This window comes from Pseudophryne corroboree, chromosome 3, assembly GCF_028390025.1.
Source record: "Pseudophryne corroboree isolate aPseCor3 chromosome 3, aPseCor3.hap2, whole genome shotgun sequence".
NCBI classification, from domain to species: Eukaryota; Metazoa; Chordata; class Amphibia; order Anura; family Myobatrachidae; genus Pseudophryne; species Pseudophryne corroboree.
Window position 1 is genome coordinate 697962284 of NC_086446.1, and position 23672 is coordinate 697985955.

At 42.1% G+C, this 23672-nt stretch overlaps 1 protein-coding gene across 4 annotated transcripts in view; it reads right to left on the minus strand.

The window, feature by feature from the left end:
• Positions 1-23672, minus strand: part of CPEB3 (cytoplasmic polyadenylation element binding protein 3) — a 228686-nt gene that overhangs the window by 22543 nt on the left and 182471 nt on the right. For 3 of the 4 annotated variants that reach the window (XM_063962037.1, XM_063962040.1, XM_063962036.1), the window contains 3 exons: positions 17600-17623; positions 11543-11710; positions 10006-10095 (listed from right to left, as the gene is read on the minus strand). In XM_063962037.1, the coding sequence (XP_063818107.1) occupies positions 10006-10095; positions 11543-11710; positions 17600-17623 (282 nt within the window). The remainder of the gene's footprint in view (positions 1-10005; positions 10096-11542; positions 11711-17599; positions 17624-23672) is intronic. The other variant, XM_063962038.1, reaches the window with a different exon arrangement.

Consider the following 23672-nt stretch of genomic DNA (forward strand, 5'->3'; position numbering starts at 1 on the left):
TGGGCCTATATTATTTGGCAAAATTATGCTAAGAACATAAATTTTACTGTTATATAACGCAGAGTTTATTATAATTAATCTGATCAGCAGTGTTTAGTACTTTAGAGTGTGCACCTGCATTTTCTTTTTTATCTATGTGGTACTACATGGTAGCACCTCTCATTAGGGTATGCAGTCCAAGCCCCCCCCCCCCCCCCATTCCTCTGTGCATCCTGATAAATACATGCTCATGCTACCAACAGCGACATAGAGTGCTCCCTTTCTACTGGGTGTTGGCTATTCAATACTAACGCAGATGAGCTTATTTCCGCTGAGAGAAAAAAGCCAGAAGTTGATAGCAAATGTACAGCTTCCGACATTTACCTACATACTCCTACTGGCAGCCAAAGTGCCCGTGGTTCCTGCATGGTGGAGCAAAACCATTTATTATCAAATTATTTTTATGAAATCGGTTTCAGATATTGACCCATTCATTAAACATATAAATAATCTGATTATGTACTATTAAAGAACCCAGGTAGCTAAATAGCAGGGAATACAACTCTACAAATGATATTCGGTGTACTATCACAACACAAATATAGAAAGCAATATAATGTTCTATATCTCCTTCTCTTATTCCTCATTCATATGGAAATAAAAAATCTGCATTTCTTGGTAGCTGCTTACACACAAAATCCAGCATGAGAGACTCGTCTGACCTAGTTATGTGCCCATAATGCCAATGTGAACACTTGGGTATAGCATTTTATTTTAACAACTTTTAGCATTTCTGTTGGCCGGGGGAGCCCACAGCATTAAGCTGCATTAAAGGTCATATTGCTGGGACCATTCCAGGACTGTTCAAGCTTTGTCACTCTGCAGCAAGACATTACCTAGCACAACACTCATCTCACAGATAGCGCTGCCATATCACTGTGCTCCACAAGCGTAACTACCCTGCTTACGCTCATGGAAGTAAAGCTGGTACTCACAACCAAGCAGCGTTTAAAGTCAAGCACAGTTTGTCTTGCCTATTCTCTCACCAGGATGATGCCAGTGGCACCCTGGACTGGAAGAGGTCAGGATCCGGAAGGCTGGCCTGCTATTCATTGTCAAAAATTCACCAGTCTCTCAAGAATTTCTGGCAGAATGGGCAATAGGAATTAAAGTTAGATTATTGGGTTGACCCCAGCTAGTATACAAGCCCCAGCCATGGGTGGGAGACACATAAAAGTGCATCTTATAACAGACAAATCCATGTACTTTATACATAATGTTAAATATATGGACATGAAGCACATTGAAGCAAGACATTTGTTCCCCCTCCTTTCCTATATATTAGCAGATCAGGGAGACCCATTAACAAATCATCACATTATATCGAAAAGATTGCTGCCTGAAATAAGACTAACATGGCAGAAGTCCTTATTGGAATTACTGCGGAAATAAATACAGATAGAGTTATAAATACAGATATATATAGTGCCACTCGTAGGACTTCGTTCAGGAATAAATCTCTGAGATATAGGCAGAGATAAAGTCCAATGTTTCAATACTGTACTGGACTTTCATCAGGACCCCTGATGAAAATAAAGTCCAATGAAACGGTGGATTGTAGATTTATTCCTGAACGATTCCTATGAGTACAGCCTTCTACACTGGCTTATCAAACACGAATCATCAAGGAAGACACATTATAGATAGATAGACAACCAGACAGACAGACAGACGTGTGTGTCTTCCTGGATGATACACATCTGATCAGTCAATGTATTAAGGCTGCACATAGGAATCTCCAGATAATCCCGCACTAAATTAACTATATATCAATCACCAAGGTGCCCCCCAAATTTTAAAAATAATAATAATAAGAATTAAACAGTCCATACCTCCAAATGGCTTTTGTATTGTAGTAGTCCTATCTGGGTCTTTTTTTTTTTTTAAACAAAGAATATATATATATATATATATATATATATATATATATTTTCCAGTGAGTGAGACAGCACTCAAAAATAAAAATTTCAAGCAATGGTGCAAGGTCCAGAAAAAGTATATAAACACACTAGCCTTATAGAAAAATCACAAAGACCAGTACTCACGTTTAGCAGGATGTTTGTTCCAAAAACATTAGTTTACATTTCAAACAGTATTCATGTAGCAGCAGCAGCAGCTTTTTTCATACAGTGAGTGCATACTGTATATATAATACATATATAATACATACATACATACATACATACATATATATATATATATATACACACATATACATATACACACACACACACACACACACACACACACACTCACAGGCTTATCATTCAGTGGCGCACCCAGGGGGGGTTTCCGAGCACCCAGAAACCCCCCTCCACCAAATAAAAAAAAAAATATTATTATTTTTTTGCTGCATGTGTATTATTAATGGCTGTCTAGCGTCCTCTGCAGCCTGCTAACTTCCTGGTGGCACTTGTAAGTGCTTAATAAAAGTTTACTTTATTTTAATTATAGTACGTATATATCCATATGCATACATATATACACATGTATTGTATATACATACATACATACATATAAACACACACACACACACATATGATATATATACATGTGTATATATATATATATACACGTGTACTGTGTGTGTATATATATATATATATATATATATATATATGCATGTTTAATATGTATATATATATATATATATATATATATATATGTGTGTATATACAGTATAGGTATATATATATATATATATATATATATATATATATATATATATACACACACACACACACACACACACACACACACTAGTTTTACGGACCCAGCATATACTGGGTCACCTCAGTACCCACCCCCGTGATTGGCTCCACCCAGTTCTGGAAACCCCCCCATGCAAATCCTGCGTTTGCCACTGTCATTCATCGTAAAGGGTAAAGGCACAGAAATAACAGATGACTTTGCAGCCCAATTACGTGTTTTTTGGTAATAATATAGGAAAACAGCTTTGATTTTTTTCCCCTGACATTCACTATACAGCACTGCAGCATGTCGGCATGGCGCCCACTAACGGCAGCCATTGCCTGCTGACTCCCTTCTCATTGTTTAATCAACAACGAGTTAGTGAAATTGAAAAGAGAGATCACATGCTGATAGCAATCTATGGCGAGTACAGATTGTATGCTTGCCTTGCAGCAGTAAATAACACAAATGGATCTCCTACCAGAGGTCTTAATTGATCTAGTTTAGTGTGACGAGTCTCTCCTTTCACGCTCCAAGTTACCCTTCATTTTAAAGTACATAAAAAGGTTTATGTATGATAATTGCCTGCTTTGGAGACACACAAAAGCTGTAAACGAGACTGTATTACTCTGTATTGTAATGGCTCAAAAGCGCCAGTTGCAGACAGGTTCAATAAAGGCCCCCCCACTCAAAAGCCAAATTGCTGAAAAGGAACAAATACACAGACATATACACATGCAGGCATAACGCAATGCAGTTCTTGCTATGCCATATTGTTTTCCCAGACCACGCCAAGGCCTCGGGGACTGCAGGGCGTACAAAGCAGTTATGTACCAAAACACATTACACACATTTTGTTTATATCACTAGGACTCCTCAGTTGCATAGTCGCACTCTGCTAATTATCTTATTCTTTTTTTCTCCCTGCAGTCATGTTTCTGGGCATGAAAAAGGAGAGCGGTGTGCAGTGCCAGCCTGCATGGGGTTCATCTGAGTTCTGGTAAAACAGGCATCTTTCAGAGCACAATTGCTGAGAACAAGCCGGGCTTGTGCTTAGCAGTTAGGATTCATTTGTGTCAGGAAATATATTTGCTATAGTTATCATATTACTGTAGGTTTTGTTTTGTTTTTTACATTTTGGGCAAAATAACCAAACCTGACCTGCCCTGCCTGTAGTGGATCTGGGGTCAAAAGACTTGAAAAATAACAAAAGAAACACTAAATACAAAACCTCAGATTCGTGTAAGAAAAATATCACATTGTATAATGTTACTTAAAAAAAAAAAAAGATTTGATTCTGCCATCTGCTTCTATGAACAGTTAGGGCCCTGCATGTCACACCACGTAATCTTGCAATGTAGTACAATCAAATGTCTTTCTTTCTTAATATTTTCATCTTATTTGCACCACTGAAATGGCCAAACAACATTGCAAGTGTACACTGACCGCTGGGCCTTGAGGTACATGTACGTCTGTGTGCGACTAAGTAGCAAATCCGTGTAAAAAAGGTTCCAATTGCCACGTTCTGTTATGCTTAATCTGCGTCTTTATACACTTTATAACAAGCTGCAGGAAGTACACTTTGCTACCTGTGGACCATCTAAGTCTTGCCAAGTGTCTCACACCATACGCCAAAAAGACATTAGGTATATGAGGACACATTTGTAATTAAACACCTCATATACGTTCTAAAAACTGCTCTACAGTCACTTACAAATGACTAGATACCTCTTAAACATAAAAAAAAAAAAAAAAAATCATTCTAGTGCTAACCGCATGGTGTCAGAGAGCGAGGAAATCAGGGGCGTAGCTCACTTTACGCCATGGAGTAACAACAGGGACCTGACAGGGACTGTTCAGGAACCCTGCTCGTATATTTACCGGGCACATATTAACATGCCAAATGTGACCCTTGTGTTTTAATAGAAAATTTGGCCAAGCGTAGATTCCTATTCCTGTAATTGAGGACGTGTAACCTGGAATCTTATCCATGGCAAATTAATCATATTGTACTTTTTAAAACTCAGTAGGGCATCTTGTCTGCCAATCCAGCCCTTTAGTTTGCATCTTGATGATTAGACTATTTTCAGGAGCATTAACTTTCGTCGCTGCACAGAACAAGCAGCTGGTGGTGCCAGAGGGAATACTTCGCAAAAAGGAAGCGATCCAAATAAGTGTTGCAGCAGCATGTTAACTAACATTGTTTAAATAGTAAATAATAATGAGAAAAATACAGTTTTGAGTATATTTTGCGAGTCGTTGTCTTTAGCAGAACAGCATGATCGAGCAGCAGTTATATAGGTATCAATAATACTCTCAACACCCTCCATGTTACCATTAAAATACAATGCTGGTAGGGGGTGTTTCATTATGGCATTATCTGGTGCACTCACTGCACTTGCTGAAATACAAAGAAAAAACAACACAGGCTTTATCTATGGTACACAATCAAATGTGTATTACAACGGTGTAAAACAATAAACCCCACTCGTGGCACACTTGTTGCATCAGCCGTGGTTATAAACAGAAAAAAAAAAAAAAAATAAGCACAGTACAACAACCCTTCTACTATATAGAAATATCAGCCAAAAAATGATACATTTAATTACTTTTTATTGAGCTGTACCCTTCATGCAAAGGCCAACCAAGCTTTCCTGATGCCCTGACCATAAATTGCCCTTTCCACATCAGCTCCACTAAGCAGAAGAAGCGGCTTCTGTGGAACACATTATTATTATTGGAACGCTTATTTTGTAGTATGTTATTTTCTGCCAAAACTCCATCTATTCTCTCCGTATGGAAGAAGAAATACTTGGCGTACATGGTAAAGCACTTAGCTGCAATGGACTGCAGGCTTCCTGGCTCTGTGAAGGGAGTGTTAAGCCAACAATTTTGCCACGTAAAATGCCAAGATTGCGGAGAGCCTTCCAGTATTTCGTTATAACGAGTCTTCAGGTGAAACATTTTCCTTACTGGACTATAAACCCTCACCGTTTCCATGCCTCAGTGACTGACTAATGTTCTCACTTGTAGCCTGAAGTAATCATTAAGCAGATTCTAATTCCAACAGGAATTTGGATTACTTGTAGGAACAACTAATAAGCAAGATGTTAATTAATTAAATACCCAATACCATAAATGTAGTTGGAACATGGAACTTTTTTGGCTCAAGTGTGTCCATTAACTATATTATACACAGAGAATGCAGCCATTGAGATTAGGAGGCAGTGACATCACTGGTACAATTCAGACCCTATAGTCACTAGGTTTTAGGACTGCATTTTACTAAATATCGGTTGACGCTTTCCAAAATCATGTCTCATGTAGTTGTTTGGATCAACGTTACGTGTCCACGATAGGCTGCATCAATGCTAAGTGCTCCCCAGATATGTATTTTATTTAAATATTTACTGATCCATATCCAGGTTTCAGGTACACACTAGTGGCAGCTTTTTCTGCTATATTTCTTTTCACTATTTATTATAAATGTTGCTCAGTGTTGAATCACAGGCCACAAGAACAGATGGCCTGTTGTCTAAGTATGGGGGGTATCCACTTAGCACCGGTAATCTCAGAGCTATTGATTTCGCCCCACTTCCTATTCAATTGAGGCCGTTTTCATCTGTTTTTTAGGGAAATTTTCACCAATTCCTTTTCACCTTTTTATTTTTGTGGCATTGGCGAAAAATGTCTCAAAATTGGCGAAAACAGCCCATATTTTTGCCAGCGCAGGCGATAAAACATGTGGATTAGCCAATCCACATGTTTTTCGCCCTGGCCAAAAAACTGCCCTGCTGTTGAATAGGACAAATCCCCATTTGCCCTAAAAAAATAGTGAAGTGAAGTGTAATTTTTTCACCTAGGCGAAAAACGGTCCTAATTAAATATCCCCCATAATCCATTGAATAACATGTGGGCAGACACATTCAAATGGATCCGCTGACCAAACATATCAAGCCAGATTGGCAAGTGTGTATGCATAACATCGTTTGATCGCTAGATCAGTCGGCGGACCAGCCAGATGGACAATGTTGGCCAAGTGTGTACCCAGCCTAAGATTTGCTACAGTTTGCACAATAATAGAGCCAGAGTACCTGGTCTCCTTGCTCTGACTCACACAGATACTTTGTCCAAAACTGGTCAGCCTGTGATCTCATCTTCCACAGCGACATGGAATCCGGCTATTAAGCCTCATGGGCTACACCCACTTGCTGGACATGCATATACAGTATGTGCACTGTGACCAGTGGCATAAACACATGAATGTCCTCACCCCATTTTTACTGACATGCAATCAAAATATAATATTCCTATCAATAACTTTTTTCACTTTCGTCAAATTTCGAAGTGTTGACCTCAAAATACTACATACATTATAGAGTCTCTCAGCCTCAGACAAACCTCAACAAGCGGCCTTGTCTCCACATTATATCTGGAACGTTAATCTATAGGACCAACACCAAGGGACTCTCCTGAATAGAATGGGAAGCAAATATCAGGGAGACACTGGAGAGACACAACTGGGAGGATAGTAGGGAACACATACAAATTATGATACAGACATTATCAGATACCAAGTACTGTCGTTTAAACAAAAGCACTCCCGAAATCTCTTCCGGATGCCGGAGAGGCTGCCCTGCAGAAGGACCTTCACATCTGGTGGCAATGTCCCAATCTCTCAGCCTTTTGACAAGATATTAACCAAAGCACTAGTCGCTCTCGCAGGTTCCTTCTTTTTCGCCCTGCTGCCGACATACTGGCGGCCAGGATACCACTGTCGGTATACTGACGCCGGCATTCCAGCCATCGGTATTACGTACGGATTCCCCTGGCTTCAGAGATCAGTTTGACCTTAGTAAATACATCTTAGGAAACCATCCGCCTCTTTTAAAAGGGCTTACGTGGTGTAACTTGTGCAAAACTGCCTATAATGGCACAATGGATTTGTAAGCAAACACTAGAGCTTTCGGGGGATCTGTTTTTGTTAAAACCAGCAAAGAAAACACACGGACACCCACTTAGGTTAGAGGAGAGGAGATTCCGCACACAGAGGCGGAAAGGTTTTTTCACAGTAAGGACAATACGAGTTTGGAATTCCCTGCCAGAGAGAGTAGTAATGGCAGATTCGGTCAATACTTTTAAGAATGGGCTAGATAAATTCCTAATGGATAAGGATGTACAGGGTTATGGAGGAAAGATCATGTACCGTAGTTATAATAAAATGAGGAAATACAACACAACGGCCAACTTCATCAACAGATATAATAATACAGAGTAGGAGAACTCAAATAGGTTGAACTCGACGGATGGATTGTCTTTTTTCAACCTCACAAACTATGTAACTATGTAACTAATGACAAATAACCCAGCTATTCATACACAGCAATAGTTGAGGCACACTGCATTTGTGTAGCATCTTCTGAAAGAAACATAGGGCAGCTGGCAGTGGATTGCAAAGCCAAGCAGTTTCCGTTATTAGAAACATGACAAACATAGATAACAGACACTCCGTTCGCGTGGCCTGTGATTCAACACTGAGCAACATTTATATTAATAGTGAAAAGAAATATAGCAGTTGCTACTAGCGTACACTTGAAACTGCAAATCACGTTAGCAGAATACTGGAAACACACAACATAAATTAGTAAAAAGCGAGTCAAACGCCTTGCATCTATTTCCAGCCTAAGCATTAAAAAACAAACAAAAACAAAAAAACTAAAAAGGAATACTGTTTACACCCATAGTAAATACAATAGAGAATTACAGAAACACGAATGCCCAGAAACATCAGCAATACTTTTACGGGTGTGAATGATTATACCGGTGGATGGGATGCTAAGATTCCCCTTGCGGGCACGCTCTGCATGCCACGCTGCGGCCTCACCACAGGATCTATTCCCACTCTATGGGTGTTGTCGTGGACAGCCACAAGTGGGAATAGTCCTGTTGCGCCAGGACCAAGGGCCTTATTCAGCATCAATTAATTAGCAAAACTACAAAACTACAACTGCTCGTCACCGCATGCTGAGGGGTCTATTCATGAAGCAGTGAAAAGAGTTGGGCCAACGCCATTTTCCCTGTCGCAGCGGCAGCCCCAAACCCGCAAGCTGTGTCACCACCACCAACCACCCCGCGAGCGCCTCTGTCTGTCGATCAATCAATGTGATGCAATCACATTGGCCAGCCCAAACAGATTGTAACCTGCACGTGTGCACTGGGGCTAAAAATGGCTCAATGCGAACACATAGCATTAGTGGGCCGTGCTTAATAAGGCCCCAAAACAACTGATGTTTTAAAAGGTTTCATTTTATTTTTATGGAAATCTAGTTTAATTGTTCCTAATCTGCCATTCACCTTATATGAATACAACAGTATATGTATATGTACGCGTAGGTCAGTGTATAGTATGATTCATCTGAATTTAAAGGGGTGGTGCACCTTGGAATAAAATTCCGTTTTGTGTATTCAGAAGTGGTGTTTCCCCAATGTATGTTAGTGGAAGTAGTCACTGAAGGAAAACCAAGGCAGGTGGAGTGAAGTGAATGAATGGCTGCAGCTCCCATCCAATCAGGAGCGACATTCACTGCACACCTCTCATAATATATAATTTTAATTTCTAGTACAGTTCCTGTCACCGTTAAGTCTGGCCAAAACCTGCTCTCATTGTGACATTCAGGTTAGATCGCTAAAAGCAGTTGCTGTGATCAAATAGTTGTTGCCCAGAAATAGAGAGAAAAAACGCCCATTGCAGAAATTGCGAATGCATCGCATCCATGTGATCGCACAACCATACACAAACCATACGCAAATACCGGAACATCAAAGAGTTTTTCCATCTGCGCCAGGCAAGGTTGTCCACAATTTGGCATATGCAAGAGACTGGAAGTGGTCATCGCTGACGCCAGAGACCCACCCTAAATAACTCCTTGCCACATCTGTGTTTTCACAAACACACCCACAAAAAGCCATGTTTCCTCGCTAAACACTGTCTTCCTGTCAATCAAAATGCAATTGCGTTGAAGAACAATGCGAAATAATAGCTAAATGCAGGTGCGCATGTGCAATGCGGACGCTACACACACGCAGCCGTTTGATAAATCGGCCGGATTGTGTATACTCAAATTTTGCGATACAACCTGAATAGGGTTCATTGTGTGTTAATGATGTAAATAAAACATGAGCAAAAGTGGATTTTTTTCAGTTTCCATCTTCAGCTCTTTATTCTGTTATGTTCCAAAAAATAGAAATTAAGGAGAAAAAAAAAAGGCTCATTACCTTTCGGGGGAAAGTAAGATTTGCTTTCTGCTTTATGGGGCCAATCCACCACCAAAGGACCAAATCTCCGAAAGCTTGCAGTGATCTCGTCTGGAAATAAAGTCACAATAAATAAAACATGGTGAAACAACTAGAAAACAGAACATTATATATATTTCTCTTTTTATTAGACCATTTGGGGGCTTTAAAAATGATGAAATAGGTCTCCATTAATGGGTTTAATGTTTCTACACCACTTCAGCAGGTGTTTTTACTGTTTGTACTTTATGCATATAAGAATGGACACAAACCCACTATAACCCCCCAAAAATACTAGCATGATGCTAACCCATGTGATGGCAGAAGTCACTTTATATGGATTTTCTATCCTTTAAGACATCTGCCAATGTTATACAGAAACATGGGTAGCTGGTGCCAATAGATGAGGAACATGTGTGTCATACAGCAAGCAAGGGAATGACTGGATATCTGGAAAACAATCATCAATACCAACGCACATGGAACACCAACGCCATACATTCTTTTCCATCACAATGTGCATATCGTGCAAACTCCAGTGTTTAACACAAGACAAAACCAACAAACACCCCACACTTAGGACATTGGGGGTCATTCAGACCCGATCGCACGCTTGCTTTTTTTTTACAGCGGTGCGATCGGGTCTGAACTGCGCATGCGTATGCTCCGCAATGCACAGGCGCGTCGGCCGCCGGCAACAGGGATTGCCGGACAGCGACGGAGTTAACAAAGAAAGCGATCGCACCGGCGATCGCAAGAAGATTGACAGGAAGAGGCCGTTTGTGGGTGTCAACTGACCGTTTCTAGGGAGTGTCCAGAAAAACGCAGGCGTGCCCAGCCGTTTGGAGGGAGGATTCCTGATGTCAGCTCCAGGCCGGATCATCTTAGTGGCTGAGTAAGTCCTGAGCTGTGCAGAGACTGCACAAACTTTTGTTTGTGCAGCTCTCTGCACAAGCGTTCGCACCCATGCACATCAACTACCCCCTTCCCCCTGTAGGCGGCAAAAAAAGGTCTGCGTGCTATCAGGTCTGAATCACCCCCATTGTTTCCATAGATTAGTAGACCTAAGAACGTGGCTATCCTACAACAGTTGTACTGTATTAAAACATGGTATAAACAAGTAAACAAACACTGTATAGAAGATATTACATACTTTGCTAATAAAATTAATTGTAAGGATGTTTTCTTTCTTGCATGTAGAATAACACGGATGTTTATTAGAATCAATACTGGCTCACACATACTGTATGTTGTGCTGCTGTCCAGCATAGACTTATAAGGGCTGGCTAACAAAGGCCCAGATTTATCAAGTCTTGGACAGTGATAAATACAGTAGCAAGGTGATAAATGACCAGCCAATCAGCTCCTAGCTGTCATTTTTCAAACCCAGCCTGTAACATGGCAGTTAGGAGCTGCTTGGCTGGTACTTTATCACCATGCAATTTATCACTCTCCAAGGCTTGATGAATCTGGGCCAAAGTTCCAAGATGCATTTGCTTTAAATTAAAAATGAAATTACCTTCATCGATGTCTGGAGGTAGTCCTCCGACAAACACCTTTCGCGAGTAGCGCTCAACCCGTTCACCGTTCTGACAGTGTGTTGGAGAACTCAAACCAGATGACAAGGACTGGTCACCGTGGCTGTCACCCAGGAAGCCATCTTCAAAGGGGAATAGTGAGGACCGACCTGGAGGGAAAAATAACTTGTGGTTACAATGTTTTAACAACACAAAATAACAAAAGCCCTATCTAAGCAATCTTGTTGCTAATAAGCAACAACATTGGGTTTTCATTGTTTCAAGAGAGTCCTTTCTTATTTAGCCAGCTGCATCCTATGCAATAGCTTTATAACAGGACGCAAAGTGGTATATTCTACAGTATCGTGACACTCATCAGCCAAGAAGAAACAGCCGCATTTAGGAAGAGATCTTCAGCAGACAGGTATAAATTAATCAGAGCTCCTTGCAGGGTAAGTGATGTTCTAGCAGAAACATCAGACAAATAAAACCATTTAAGTGCAAGTTATCTTCCCAGGGTAAATTCTGCTAGAGCATGCCATGTACAGGAGATGGGAAAGACTCAGAGGATTATAATCCATCCATAAAACAAAACCTAACGTTGTGATTGGCAATACAGCATACCATAGTGTGCATATGTACAGACAATAGGAGCTGGCAATACACAATTTACCAGTACAACAAAAAAAAAATCACATCTCTGAAAAAGAACCGTGGTGACCTAACTGCAACACCCCACCCCACCCCATACCATCATTATATTACATCCGTACTAATAACCTTATAAGGACTATGGCCCTCATTCCAAGTTGATCGCTCGCTAGCTACTTTTAGCAGAAATGCAAAGGCAAAGCCGCCGCCCTCTGGGAGTGTATCTTAGCATAGCAGAATTGCTAACGAAAGATTAGCAATTCTGCTATTAAGTATTTCCTTGCAGTTTCTGAGTAGCTCCAGACCTACTCCTAGACTGCGATCACCTCAGTCCGTTTAGTTCCTGGTTTGACGTAACAAACACGCCCAGCGTCCGGCCAGCCGCTCTCCCCCGTTTCTCCAGCCACTCCTGCGTTTTTACCTGGCACGCCTGCGTTGTTTAGCACACTCCCTGAAAACGGCCAGTTTCCGCCCAGAAACACCCACTTCCTGTCAATCACACTACGATCAGAAGAGCGATTGAAAAGCTTTGTTCTCCCGTGAGTAAAATAGCTTAGTTTTGTGTAAAATTGATTAGCGCGTGCGCCCTGCTGTGCATACGCATGCGCAGAACTGCCGGATTTTAGCCTGTTAGCAATTCTGCTAAAAATAGCAGCGAGCAAACAACTCGGAATGACCACCTATGTTCAGTGGTGACCAGCTCCTGCTGGCACAAAAAAAACCTGAAGTGCCGGGGCATAGGGGCGGGGTATGAGGAGAGAGGAGCCCAGTGCATCCTGGGAGGCTTGCAAGCTTATGCTGTTCGGTGCCAGTCCTGGTCTCCACCAGCCATACCAAAAGTTATCCCTGTGGAGACCATGGACTCAGGAAGAAGAAAAAATATTAATCTGATCTTGTCTTGTGTGTTGTGTTCATTTTTAAATATTATATTCTTTATCAACACAATAAGCGTATATTTATATCTCTGGACTACCCTGAGATTACCTGTATCACAAGGAAAGTGCCTTGCTCCCACTCCACCTTCATGTGGACACCCACCGTTTCCACACTAAGCCCTGCTCCAAACTAGAGGACAGTGAGACAGTGTGACAATGTGGGGGATGTGCTGCACACCCCTTCTCATTCCCCGTGTTTAGCACGATTCGTATGGTACTGTGTTTACCATGTACATATGCATTTTATGCTCATTGTACAATTCTTGTGTGTAGCCAGATAGGCTTGCACGCAATACAACTGCATGACAAGGCTTTTGTGTGTTCTGTAATAAGCCTCCTGGTCGCTGCATCTATACACAGGCAGCAGGTTGCAACAATGACACAGCGCCCCTGCTGCTATGTGCAAGCACAAACTAGCTCTGTCATTTGTGCATACACACGCATGTGCCTTTGACTGCTTAAATTATTATGCCTACATGCCACCATTAGGCATATAATGATGGCTGCAAAAATGCAAACATTCAAAGCCACCCTCCCTATGTAAAACTACAGTAAACTACTACCTGCCAGTGTGACTGGAATTCTGGAAACTAAACCAATGGGCCCCAATGTGTCCCGTGGGCAATGGTGAAACCAGTGCTGCTCCATGCACTTTGCAACAGAGTGACTAGCTGGTGGCTCAGTGATGGCATGCAGCTTACGTAGGGGTTCATTCACAGTGGGGGCAATAGCACCAAGGCTATAGATTTACTAGCCATGTGCCCTGTAATCCACTTCACTGATGGGAATTTAGATTCTACGTTCCTAATAATGACGGTGAATGTGAATGACAGGTGAGCCGGTTCTGGTGGCTGGACAAGACGCTATTCTGAGCAACCACTGCAGCAGGGATAGCAGAATGCTACAGAGAGGAGACAGTGATACTTGGTGAATGATGACAATGGTAATGGACAATGGTGAATAGAAATTCACTGGTACTACATTTACTTTACAATATGCTTTCTATTATACCCCCCCCCCTCCCCCTGCTAGAAGGTTAGTAAACTGGTAACTCCTCACAACTCCCCCAAACAAAATGTCTATAAAAGCAGCTCATCCAAGCAAATCGACTGATCTCACTAACTTTATTCACCAATGACCACAGACTGGGATCCGGTCTGAAGATCGACAGTATCTAGGTCGACAATGTTTAGGTCGACAGTCACTAGGTCGACATGGATGGAAGGTCGACAGGGTTTCTAGGTCGACAGGTCTAAAGGTCGACATGAGTTTTTCAAAAAATGTTTCTTTTTTTGAATTTTTTCATACTTAACGATCCACGTGGACTACGATTGGAATGGTAAAGTGTGCCGAGCGAAGCGGTAGCGGAGCGAAGGCACCATGCCCGAAGCATGGCGAGCGAAGCGAGCCATGCGAGGGGACGCGGTGCACTAATTTGGGATCCCGGTCACTCTACGAAGATAACGACACCAAAAAACACACCAAAACCTCATGTCGACCTTTAGACCTGTCGACATAGCACATGGCGACCTAGAAACCCTGTCGATCCATGTCGACCTATAGTGGTCGACCTAAACATTGTCGACCTAGATACTGTCTATTTGATGAACCACACCCCCACAGACTATCTATACAAGACACAAGCCAAGTGTCATAATAATGAAAGGAGTAGAATTCTTGCCCAGTAGATCTTACAATCTACATTACTGTGTTTTAATCATAGAAAGTTAAAAAGGACAAAGCTTATATGTCAGAACAAAGTCTATATGCTGGGTAAACACTTGCCAATATATCGTCCGGACCATTGGCTCATGTGTACAAACTCATCTATATACGCAAGAACCGGACAGATCTGAAATACCCAAAACTGCACTGCTGTTATAGGACTGTACTGTATTGGCTCTATTATGTATTTCCCTCTGCAGGAAACGTCCTCAGCTACTTTTTGTACATTCATTTTACTACGATGGTGATCAGATATGCTAGCTTCAGATGTTAGGAATGATAACATCCCTATTAAATTAAAACACCAATATAAAATGATCGTATGACCTTTAGAACTGCCTAATAGTAGTGATACATAAAGTACGGTCTAATCAGCCTTTTCTACAGCTCCACGTCATCTTGATAACCTTCATTTATCAACTCTGTCAGAAAGCGCCCACATAATAGTGCGGCACCAACTGAGCCAGCAGCAAAATGTTATTCCGAATTCTACAACTGTTCCAACGCTGATCCGCTTGAATAACAGAAATCCACGTCCTACATGGCAAAACATATCCAAAAATCTATGACTTTCTCGCTCTCAAAGAAATCTCTTCTTTTTTTCTTTTTTTTTATAAACAAACACAAACTCTTGCAGAACTTTTTCTTACAGTTTAATTGTGTTAGTGTATATCCAACATCAGTTTGGGAAATACATGGACTAATAAAAGTGATTAAAAGTAGGCTGGGTGTATGACCTTCGCTTCAAAGGAAGGGCATGTTACACATATGTCCCTGTATGTGAGGTAGTTCAAAGGAAGACAGGTGGAGGCCAGGTTTTGCAGTTCTCATCTGAGGCAATAAAAAGGTCAGAACATCAAATCATTGGAAGCATATGCACTTTTCATGTGCAGAGTCGGCCTCGCTGTGGCTTCCAGATGCTGCAACATAGATTAACTCACCTGTGCATGATTAAAGAAAGACTGAAAACATGACCTGCTGGTTGCACTTGAGGATTGGAACGGAGAACCCCTGACTTAGGGAAAAGGAGAGGAGACATGGTGTGCCCATTCCTAGAGGTTACCAGGCTTTTGCTAAAAGGGATAAAGCGGTCCCATTGTCACCTGTGTGATGGATGAGGAAAGCTTCATACGAAAACTCCCCAGGACTGTCCATTTGCCACTGACTTTTTGTCCAAACTCTACACTGCAGAGGAGAGTTTTTATTCCCTGTCCTGACAATGCATCATCTCAGCCACCCTCCCAGCCTGGCACACGGGCGTGGAGAGGCAATATTAGCTCTATGCTGAGGTATATTCTATTATTATACCACAACGTTTCTCGAAAAAAGGAACTGGTTACTCTGTTCTTGTATATTGTGTGTAGGGTTATCACACTCCAGCCTGATGTATGAGTTGGGAGTCTGCCATCAGAAGGGTTCAGCTCTCCAAATCGGAAATAATACAAGTGTATCTGTCCAGCAATGAGGCAAATGGGGTAGTGTGTTTGGTAGGGTATACATCGAGCAGGGCACTGACGACAACAGCTGAACACAGGCAAGAGACCACTGCAATAAACTTACAGAACATGTTTTGAAACAAATATCAAGAATGAAACATTAATATCAGGGTCTTAGTGGTCAATTCAATTAGGTGCGAGATTGTATCATGAAACTCGCATATATTGTGTGAATGTGCTCAACCCATAAATGTAAGATTTAATTAGAAATGGCAATTTGCAGTAATCGCTGAGAGATTGCTTAAAGTGTCTACAGAGAGAGACATGGGAAAACTGCAAGAAAAAGTGGGGAGTCACAAAAAGTGACAACCGAGATAGCAGGACCATATAGAGGCTGCTAGTGGCCATAACAGATGTACAGGGGGCTCTTAAGAGGTGTCAGATGGCTGATGTTTACACTTTTCTTTATTTAATTCAAGTTTGTACTGTAAATAGTTTGAAAAACGCTTTTTAGCTCCCATGTGCAAGCTTTTACACCCCTCTCCCATCAATAGACCACCGTCACACGCATGTCCCACATATAACCCATTATTGAGCTTTTTAAGAGAAATTCACCTGAAAATGACCAAATTATGCTATTCAAGCCCCTCCAAGTGCATGATAATTCACTGGGAGGGGTGCACCAGAGGTTCTGCATGGTGTCTTGACATTTGTAGCTTAAAATACAGGACTTTACCTTTCTTTGTACCTGCATATGGGTGTGCACACAAAACACACGACTCTTCTTAGAAAAAAGCAATGCAAGTTTGGAACTGAATTGCAAATGTAATTTGCGGTTTGAGTTTGATGTGAGAATGGTTTATAGAATCCAACCCACAACTAATTGAATCAACCCAACAGGATAAATCTTAACTTAAAAAGGAGAGAAAACAAAAAGAAACAGAATACTAATTGCACAAAGTTACAGAAATGTGCGTTGGTTTTATTTACTCAAATCAATACTAAACAAGCAACCGAGCCAAAGCCAAGGGTTAGGCAATTACAAAACCCCACAAAGTATAGAATCATTCATCCAAAACTAAAATTGCAAGATATAATTAAACACATCATAAAAATTATAGAGAAATCATCAGAACCCTGCTTTATAATCCCGATGAGATCATTAATCTTGGAGAGAGAAAAACACAAAATCACAAAAGATGCAAAAGCTTGAATATTTTTGATTATGCATTTCATGTGTTTTGAGGTTTGTTTTTTTTTACCCTCAGATTTTGGCAAGCAAAAACACCCAAACAAGTCTCAGTGTATTTACCTCGTCTACGACCATAGCTCCTGGCTGCATGGAAACATAGGAAAAGTTGGAAGAATTAACATAGATAAACAATCGCACAAATTCATCTCCGTCTTTTGCGCATGATAAATTCGTTAGGGCTGGAGCTGGCGCTGTTCGTAAAGCTACTGTGCTTTATGTCTTACAAAGTTGCAGCATGAAAATTGGTTGCATCACAAATATCACATAATTGCCTGTTATTTACCAATACAACAACCTGCACAATTCTTAAACGCTTTAAGAAACTCAACGCATCTTGATATAAGCACAAATTGATACACAAGACCGGAGTATACAAAACAGTCATGATTATGCTGTTACATGGCATAATTAAATAAACCGGTTTGATCGATGCTTCGCGGTGTCAGAAATGCAAGATTTTAGTAACGAAACTCCTCAAGCAGAGATGAAGTGATGCATCAAATAGAACATTATTTCTTAATTTTATTAAATTACTTTGGCAAATACAGAAACAAAACAACTATGGGTTGATAATCCATCCTCTTATCTAGTTATACACATTGCAGATTGATCCTAAAAGCCAATAGTTTTTCTCCCATAGAATTGTAAATGAATAGACCTGAAAGTGTGCGTTTATCCAGTAAATGTAAATTGCCATATGGATTTAGGATATTAGCTCACTCATCCAAAATATAATCTTGAAAAGAGAATCCATAAATGACTGATGACATAGCATGCCGCACATAACACAACACGCTTTAGGTCGACAACACTTAGGTCGACTTGGTCACTAGGTCGACACATGAAAAGGTCGACATGGGTTTTTCACTTTTTTTTCTTCTTCATTTTTTTAACCTATTCATACTTTACAATCCACGTGGACTACGACTGGGAATAGTAACCCTGAAGCATAGAGAGCAAAGCGAGCCATGCAAGGGGACACGTTGCACTAATTGGTGTTCCCGATCACTTAAAAAAAAATGGTGGTGTTTTCTTCATAAACTCATGTCAACCTTTTTCCATGTCATCCTATTTTAGGTGTCGACTTAGTCACCGTTGATCAATAGTGGTCAACCTAATGACTGTGGACCCTACGATCCACACCCAAACTTTCCATGGGACACCCAAGAGGTGCAGTGTGACAATTGTGGGCACATACGTGACAGGTATTATGGACAGCACGGTACACATCAACACTTCTATTTGTGTCATTTCTGGAAGCAGTTAGTCACAGGAGCTTTTCCCAGAGCACAGTTTCGTAAATCTCCCCAATTATGTGGTAAACTTAGCCAAGAGTTCAACACTAAGAAGTGAATTGGAGAGATGAATGAAAATCTGTAGTGTGTATTTACACATAAATACTACAGCCAACGCAATACAAGCCGGGTCTTTAAAGCAGTCATATTTTTGTCTTTAAAAAGGTACTTTCTAAGAATGAAATGTGTGTAGAACGGACAGGTAAGGTTTCCCATAAAAAAAATAAAGACCCATCTAGCCGCATGTGTTTGTCATCACAGCAACATGGTTCCCACCAATATTGCATTTCAGAAGCACAACGTATAATAAGTTCTACGGTAAAATTATAAAGTATATGTTGCCATCTGAAAGAACCTAAGTCACTTTATAAAAATCTACATCTTTGCAGATATCAATAAAGCATACAATAAGAGGATAGATCAAAGGCGATAACAATAACAAATAAGAAAAATGTAAATATACGTCACTTGTGTGATATGAAGTCATTCTCAAAATGCCACTCTTTTGATCGTCTCACAAATTCCAGATATTATACATGTGAAAAAGAGAAAAAAATAAGAATTTACTTACCGATAATTCTATTTCTCGGAGTCCGTAGTGGATGCTGGGGTTCCTGAAAGGACCATGGGGAATAGCGGCTCCGCAGGAGACAGGGCACAAAAAAGTAAAGCTTTACTAGGTCAGGTGGTGTGCACTGGCTCCTCCCCCCATGACCCTCCTCCAGACTCCAGTTAGGTACTGTGCCCGGACGAGCATACACAATAAGGGAGGCATTTTGAATCCCGGGTAAGACTCATACCAGCCACACCAATCACACCGTACAACTTGTGATCTAAACCCAGTTAACAGTATGACAACAGAAAGGGCCTCTTAAAGATGGCTCCTTAACAATAACCCGAATTAGTTAACAATAACTATGTACAAGTATTGCAGATAATCCGCACTTGGGATGGGCGCCCAGCATCCACTACGGACTCCGAGAAATAGAATTATCGGTAAGTAAATTCTTATTTTCTCTATCGTCCTAAGTGGATGCTGGGGTTCCTGAAAGGACCATGGGGATTATACCAAAGCTCCCAAACGGGCGGGAGAGTGCGGATGACTCTGCAGCACCGAATGAGAGAACTCCAGGTCCTCCTTTGCCAGGGTATCAAATTTGTAAAATTTTACAAACGTGTTCTCCCCCGACCACGTAGCTGCTCGGCAGAGTTGTAATGCCGAGACCCCTCGGGCAGCCGCCCAAGATGAGCCCACCTTCCTTGTGGAGTGGGCTTTTACAGTTTTAGGCTGTGGCAGGCCTGCCACAGAATGTGCAAGTTGAATTGTGTTACAAATCCAACGAGCAATCGACTGCTTAGAAGCAGGTGCGCCCAACTTGTTGGGTGCATACAATATAAACAGCGAGTCAGATTTTCTGACTCCAGCCGTCCTTGCAATGTATATTTTTAAGGCTCTGACAACGTCCAACAACTTGGAGTCCTCCAAGTCGCTAGTGGCCGCAGGCACCACAATAGGTTGGTTCAGATGAAATGCTGATACCACTTTAGGGAGAAAATGCGGACGAGTCCGCAGTTCTGCCCTATCCGAATGGAAGATTAGATAAGGACTTTTATAAGATAAAGCCGCCAATTCAGATACTCTCCTGGCAGAGGCCAGGGCTAGTAACATAGTCACTTTCAATGTGAGATATTTCAAATCCACCTTTTTCAATGGTTCAAACCAATGGGATTTGAGGAAATCTAAAACTACATTTAGATCCCACGGTGCCACCGGAGGCACCACAGGAGGCTGTATATGCAGTACTCCCTTGACAAAAGTCTGGACCTCAGGGACAGAGGCCAATTCTTTTTGGAAGAATATTGACAGGGCCGAAATTTGAACCTTAATGGATCCCAATTTGAGACCCATAGATAATCCTGATTGCAGGAAATGTAGGAAACGACCCAGTTGGAATTCCTCCGTCGGAACCTTCCGATCCTCGCACCACGCTACATATTTTCGCCAAATGCGGTGATAATGTTTCACGGTGACTTCCTTCCGTGCCTTAATCAAGGTAGGAATGACTTCTTCTGGAATGCCTTTCCCTTTTAGGATCTGGCGTTCAACCGCCATGCCGTCAAACGCAGCCGCGGTAAGTCTTGAAAAAGACAGGGACCCTGCTGTAGCAGGTCCCTTCTCAGAGGTAGAGGCCACGGTTCGTCCGTGAGCATCTCTTGAAGTTCCGGATACCAAGTCCTTCTCGGCCAATCCGGAACCACTAGTATTGTTCTTACTCTTCTTTGCCGTATGATCTTCAATACCTTTGGTATGAGCGGCAGAGGAGGAAACACATACACTGACTGGTACACCCAAGGAGTTACCAGTGCGTCCACAGCTATTGCCTGTGGATCTCTTGACCTGGCGCAATATTTGTCCAGTTTCTTGTTGAGGCGAGACGCCATCATGTCTACAATTGGTCTTTCCCAACGGTCTATTAACATGTTGAAGACTTCTGGATGTAGACCCCACTCTCCCGGATGAAGATCGTGTCTGCTGAGGAAGTCTGCTTCCCAGTTGTCCACGCCCGGGATGAACACTGCTGACAGTGCTATCACGTGATTCTCCGCCCAGCGAAGAATCTTGGCAGCTTCTGCCATTGCACTCCTGCTTCTTGTGCCGCCCTGCCTGTTTACATGGGCGACCGCCGTGATGTTGTCCGACTGAATCAACACCGGCTTTCCTTGCAGGAGAAGTTCCGCCTGGCTTAGAGCATTGTAGATTGCTCTTAGTTCCAGAATGTTTATGTGAAGAGACTTTTCCAGACTCGTCCATACTCCCTGGAAGTTTCTTCCTTGTGTGACTGCTCCCCAGCCTCTCAGGCTGGCGTCCGTGGTCACCAGGATCCAATCCTGAATGCCGAATCTGCGGCCTTCTAATAGGTGAGCCTTCTGCAACCACCACAGAAGTGACACCCTTGTCTTTGGTGACAGGGTTATTCGCAGGTGCATCTGCAGATGCGACCCTGACCATTTGTCCAACAGATCCCTTTGGAATATTCTTGCATGGAATCTGCCGAATGGAATTGCTTCGTAAGAAGCCACCATTTTTCCCAGGACTCTTGTGCATTGATGTACTGACACTTTTCCTGGTTTTAGGAGGTTCCTGACCAGATCGGATAACTCCTTGGCTTTTTCCTCTGGAAGGAAAACCTTTTTCTGAACCGTGTCCAGAATCATTCCTAGGAACAGCAGACGAGTTGTCGGGATTAAATGGGATTTTGGAATATTCAGAATCCACCCGTGTTGTCTTAGCACCTCTTGAGATAGTGCTAAAGCTGTCTCCAGCTGTTCTCTGGACCTTGCCCTTATTAGGAGATCGTCCAAGTATGGGATAACTAATACGCCTTTTCTTCGAAGAAGAATCATCATCTCGGCCATTACCTTGGTAAAGACCCGAGGCGCCGTGGACAATCCGAACGGCAGCGTCTGAAACTGATAGTGACAGTTTTGAACAATGAACCTGAGGTACCCCTGGTGTGCGGGGTAAATCGGAACGTGTAGATACGCATCCTTGATGTCCAAGGATACCATAAAGTCCCCTTCTTCCAGGTTCGCTATCACTGCTCTGAGTGACTCCATCTTGAACTTGAACTTTTTTATGTAGAGGTTCAAGGACTTCAGATTTAGAATAGGCCTTACCGAGCCATCCGGCTTCGGTACCACAAATAGAGTGGAATAATACCCCTTTCCTTGTTGTAATAGGGGTACTTTGACTATCACCTGCTGAGCGTACAGCTTGTGAATGGCTTCCAACACCCTCTCCCTTTCGGAAGAGACGGTTGGTAAGGCAGACTTCAGGAAACGATGAGGAGGATCCGTCTCTAATTCCAACCTGTACCCCTGAGATATTATCTGCAGGATCCAGGGGTCTACCTGCGAGTGAGCCCACTGCGCGCTGTAATTTTTGAGACGGCCCCCCACTGTCCCCGAGTCCGCTTGAGAGGCCCCAGCGTCATGCTGAGGTTTTTGCAGGAGCCGGGGAGGGCTTCTGTTCCTGGGAAGGAGCTGCCTGTTGGTGTCTCTTCCCTCTTCCTCTGCCTCGTGGCAGGTACGACAAGCCCTTTGCTCTCTTATTTTTGTAGGAGCGAAAAGGCTGCGGTTGAAAGGTCGGTGCCTTTCTCTGTTGGGGAGTGACTTGAGGTAAAAAAGTGGATTTCCCGGCAGTAGCCGTGGCCACCAAGTCTGATAGACCAACTCCAAATAACTCCTCCCCTTTATACGGCAAAACCTCCATGTGACGTTTTGAATCCGCATCGCCTGTCCACTGTCGTGTCCATAAGGCTCTTCTGGCTGAAATGGACATAGCACTCACCCGAGATGCCAGTGTGCAAATATCCCTCTGTGCATCACGCATATAGATAAATGCATCCTTTATTTGTTCTAACGACAGTAAAACATTGTCCCTATCTAGGGTATCAATATTTTCAATCAGGGATTCTGACCAAACTACTCCAGCACTGCACATCCAGGCAGTTGCTATAGCTGGTCGTAGTATAACACCTGCATGTGTGTATATATTCTTTTGAATAACTTCCATCTTTCTATCTGATGGATCCTTAAGTGCGGCCGTCTCAGGAGAGGGTAACGCCACTTGTTTGGATAAGCGTGTGAGCGCCTTGTCCACCTTAGGGGGTGTTTCCCAGCGCGCCCTAACCTCTGGCGGGAAAGGGTATAATGCCAATAACTTTTTTGAAATTATCAACTTTTTATCAGGAGCAACCCACGCTTCATCACACACGTCATTTAATTCTTCTGATTCAGGAAAAACTGTTTGTAGTTTTTTCACACCATACATAATA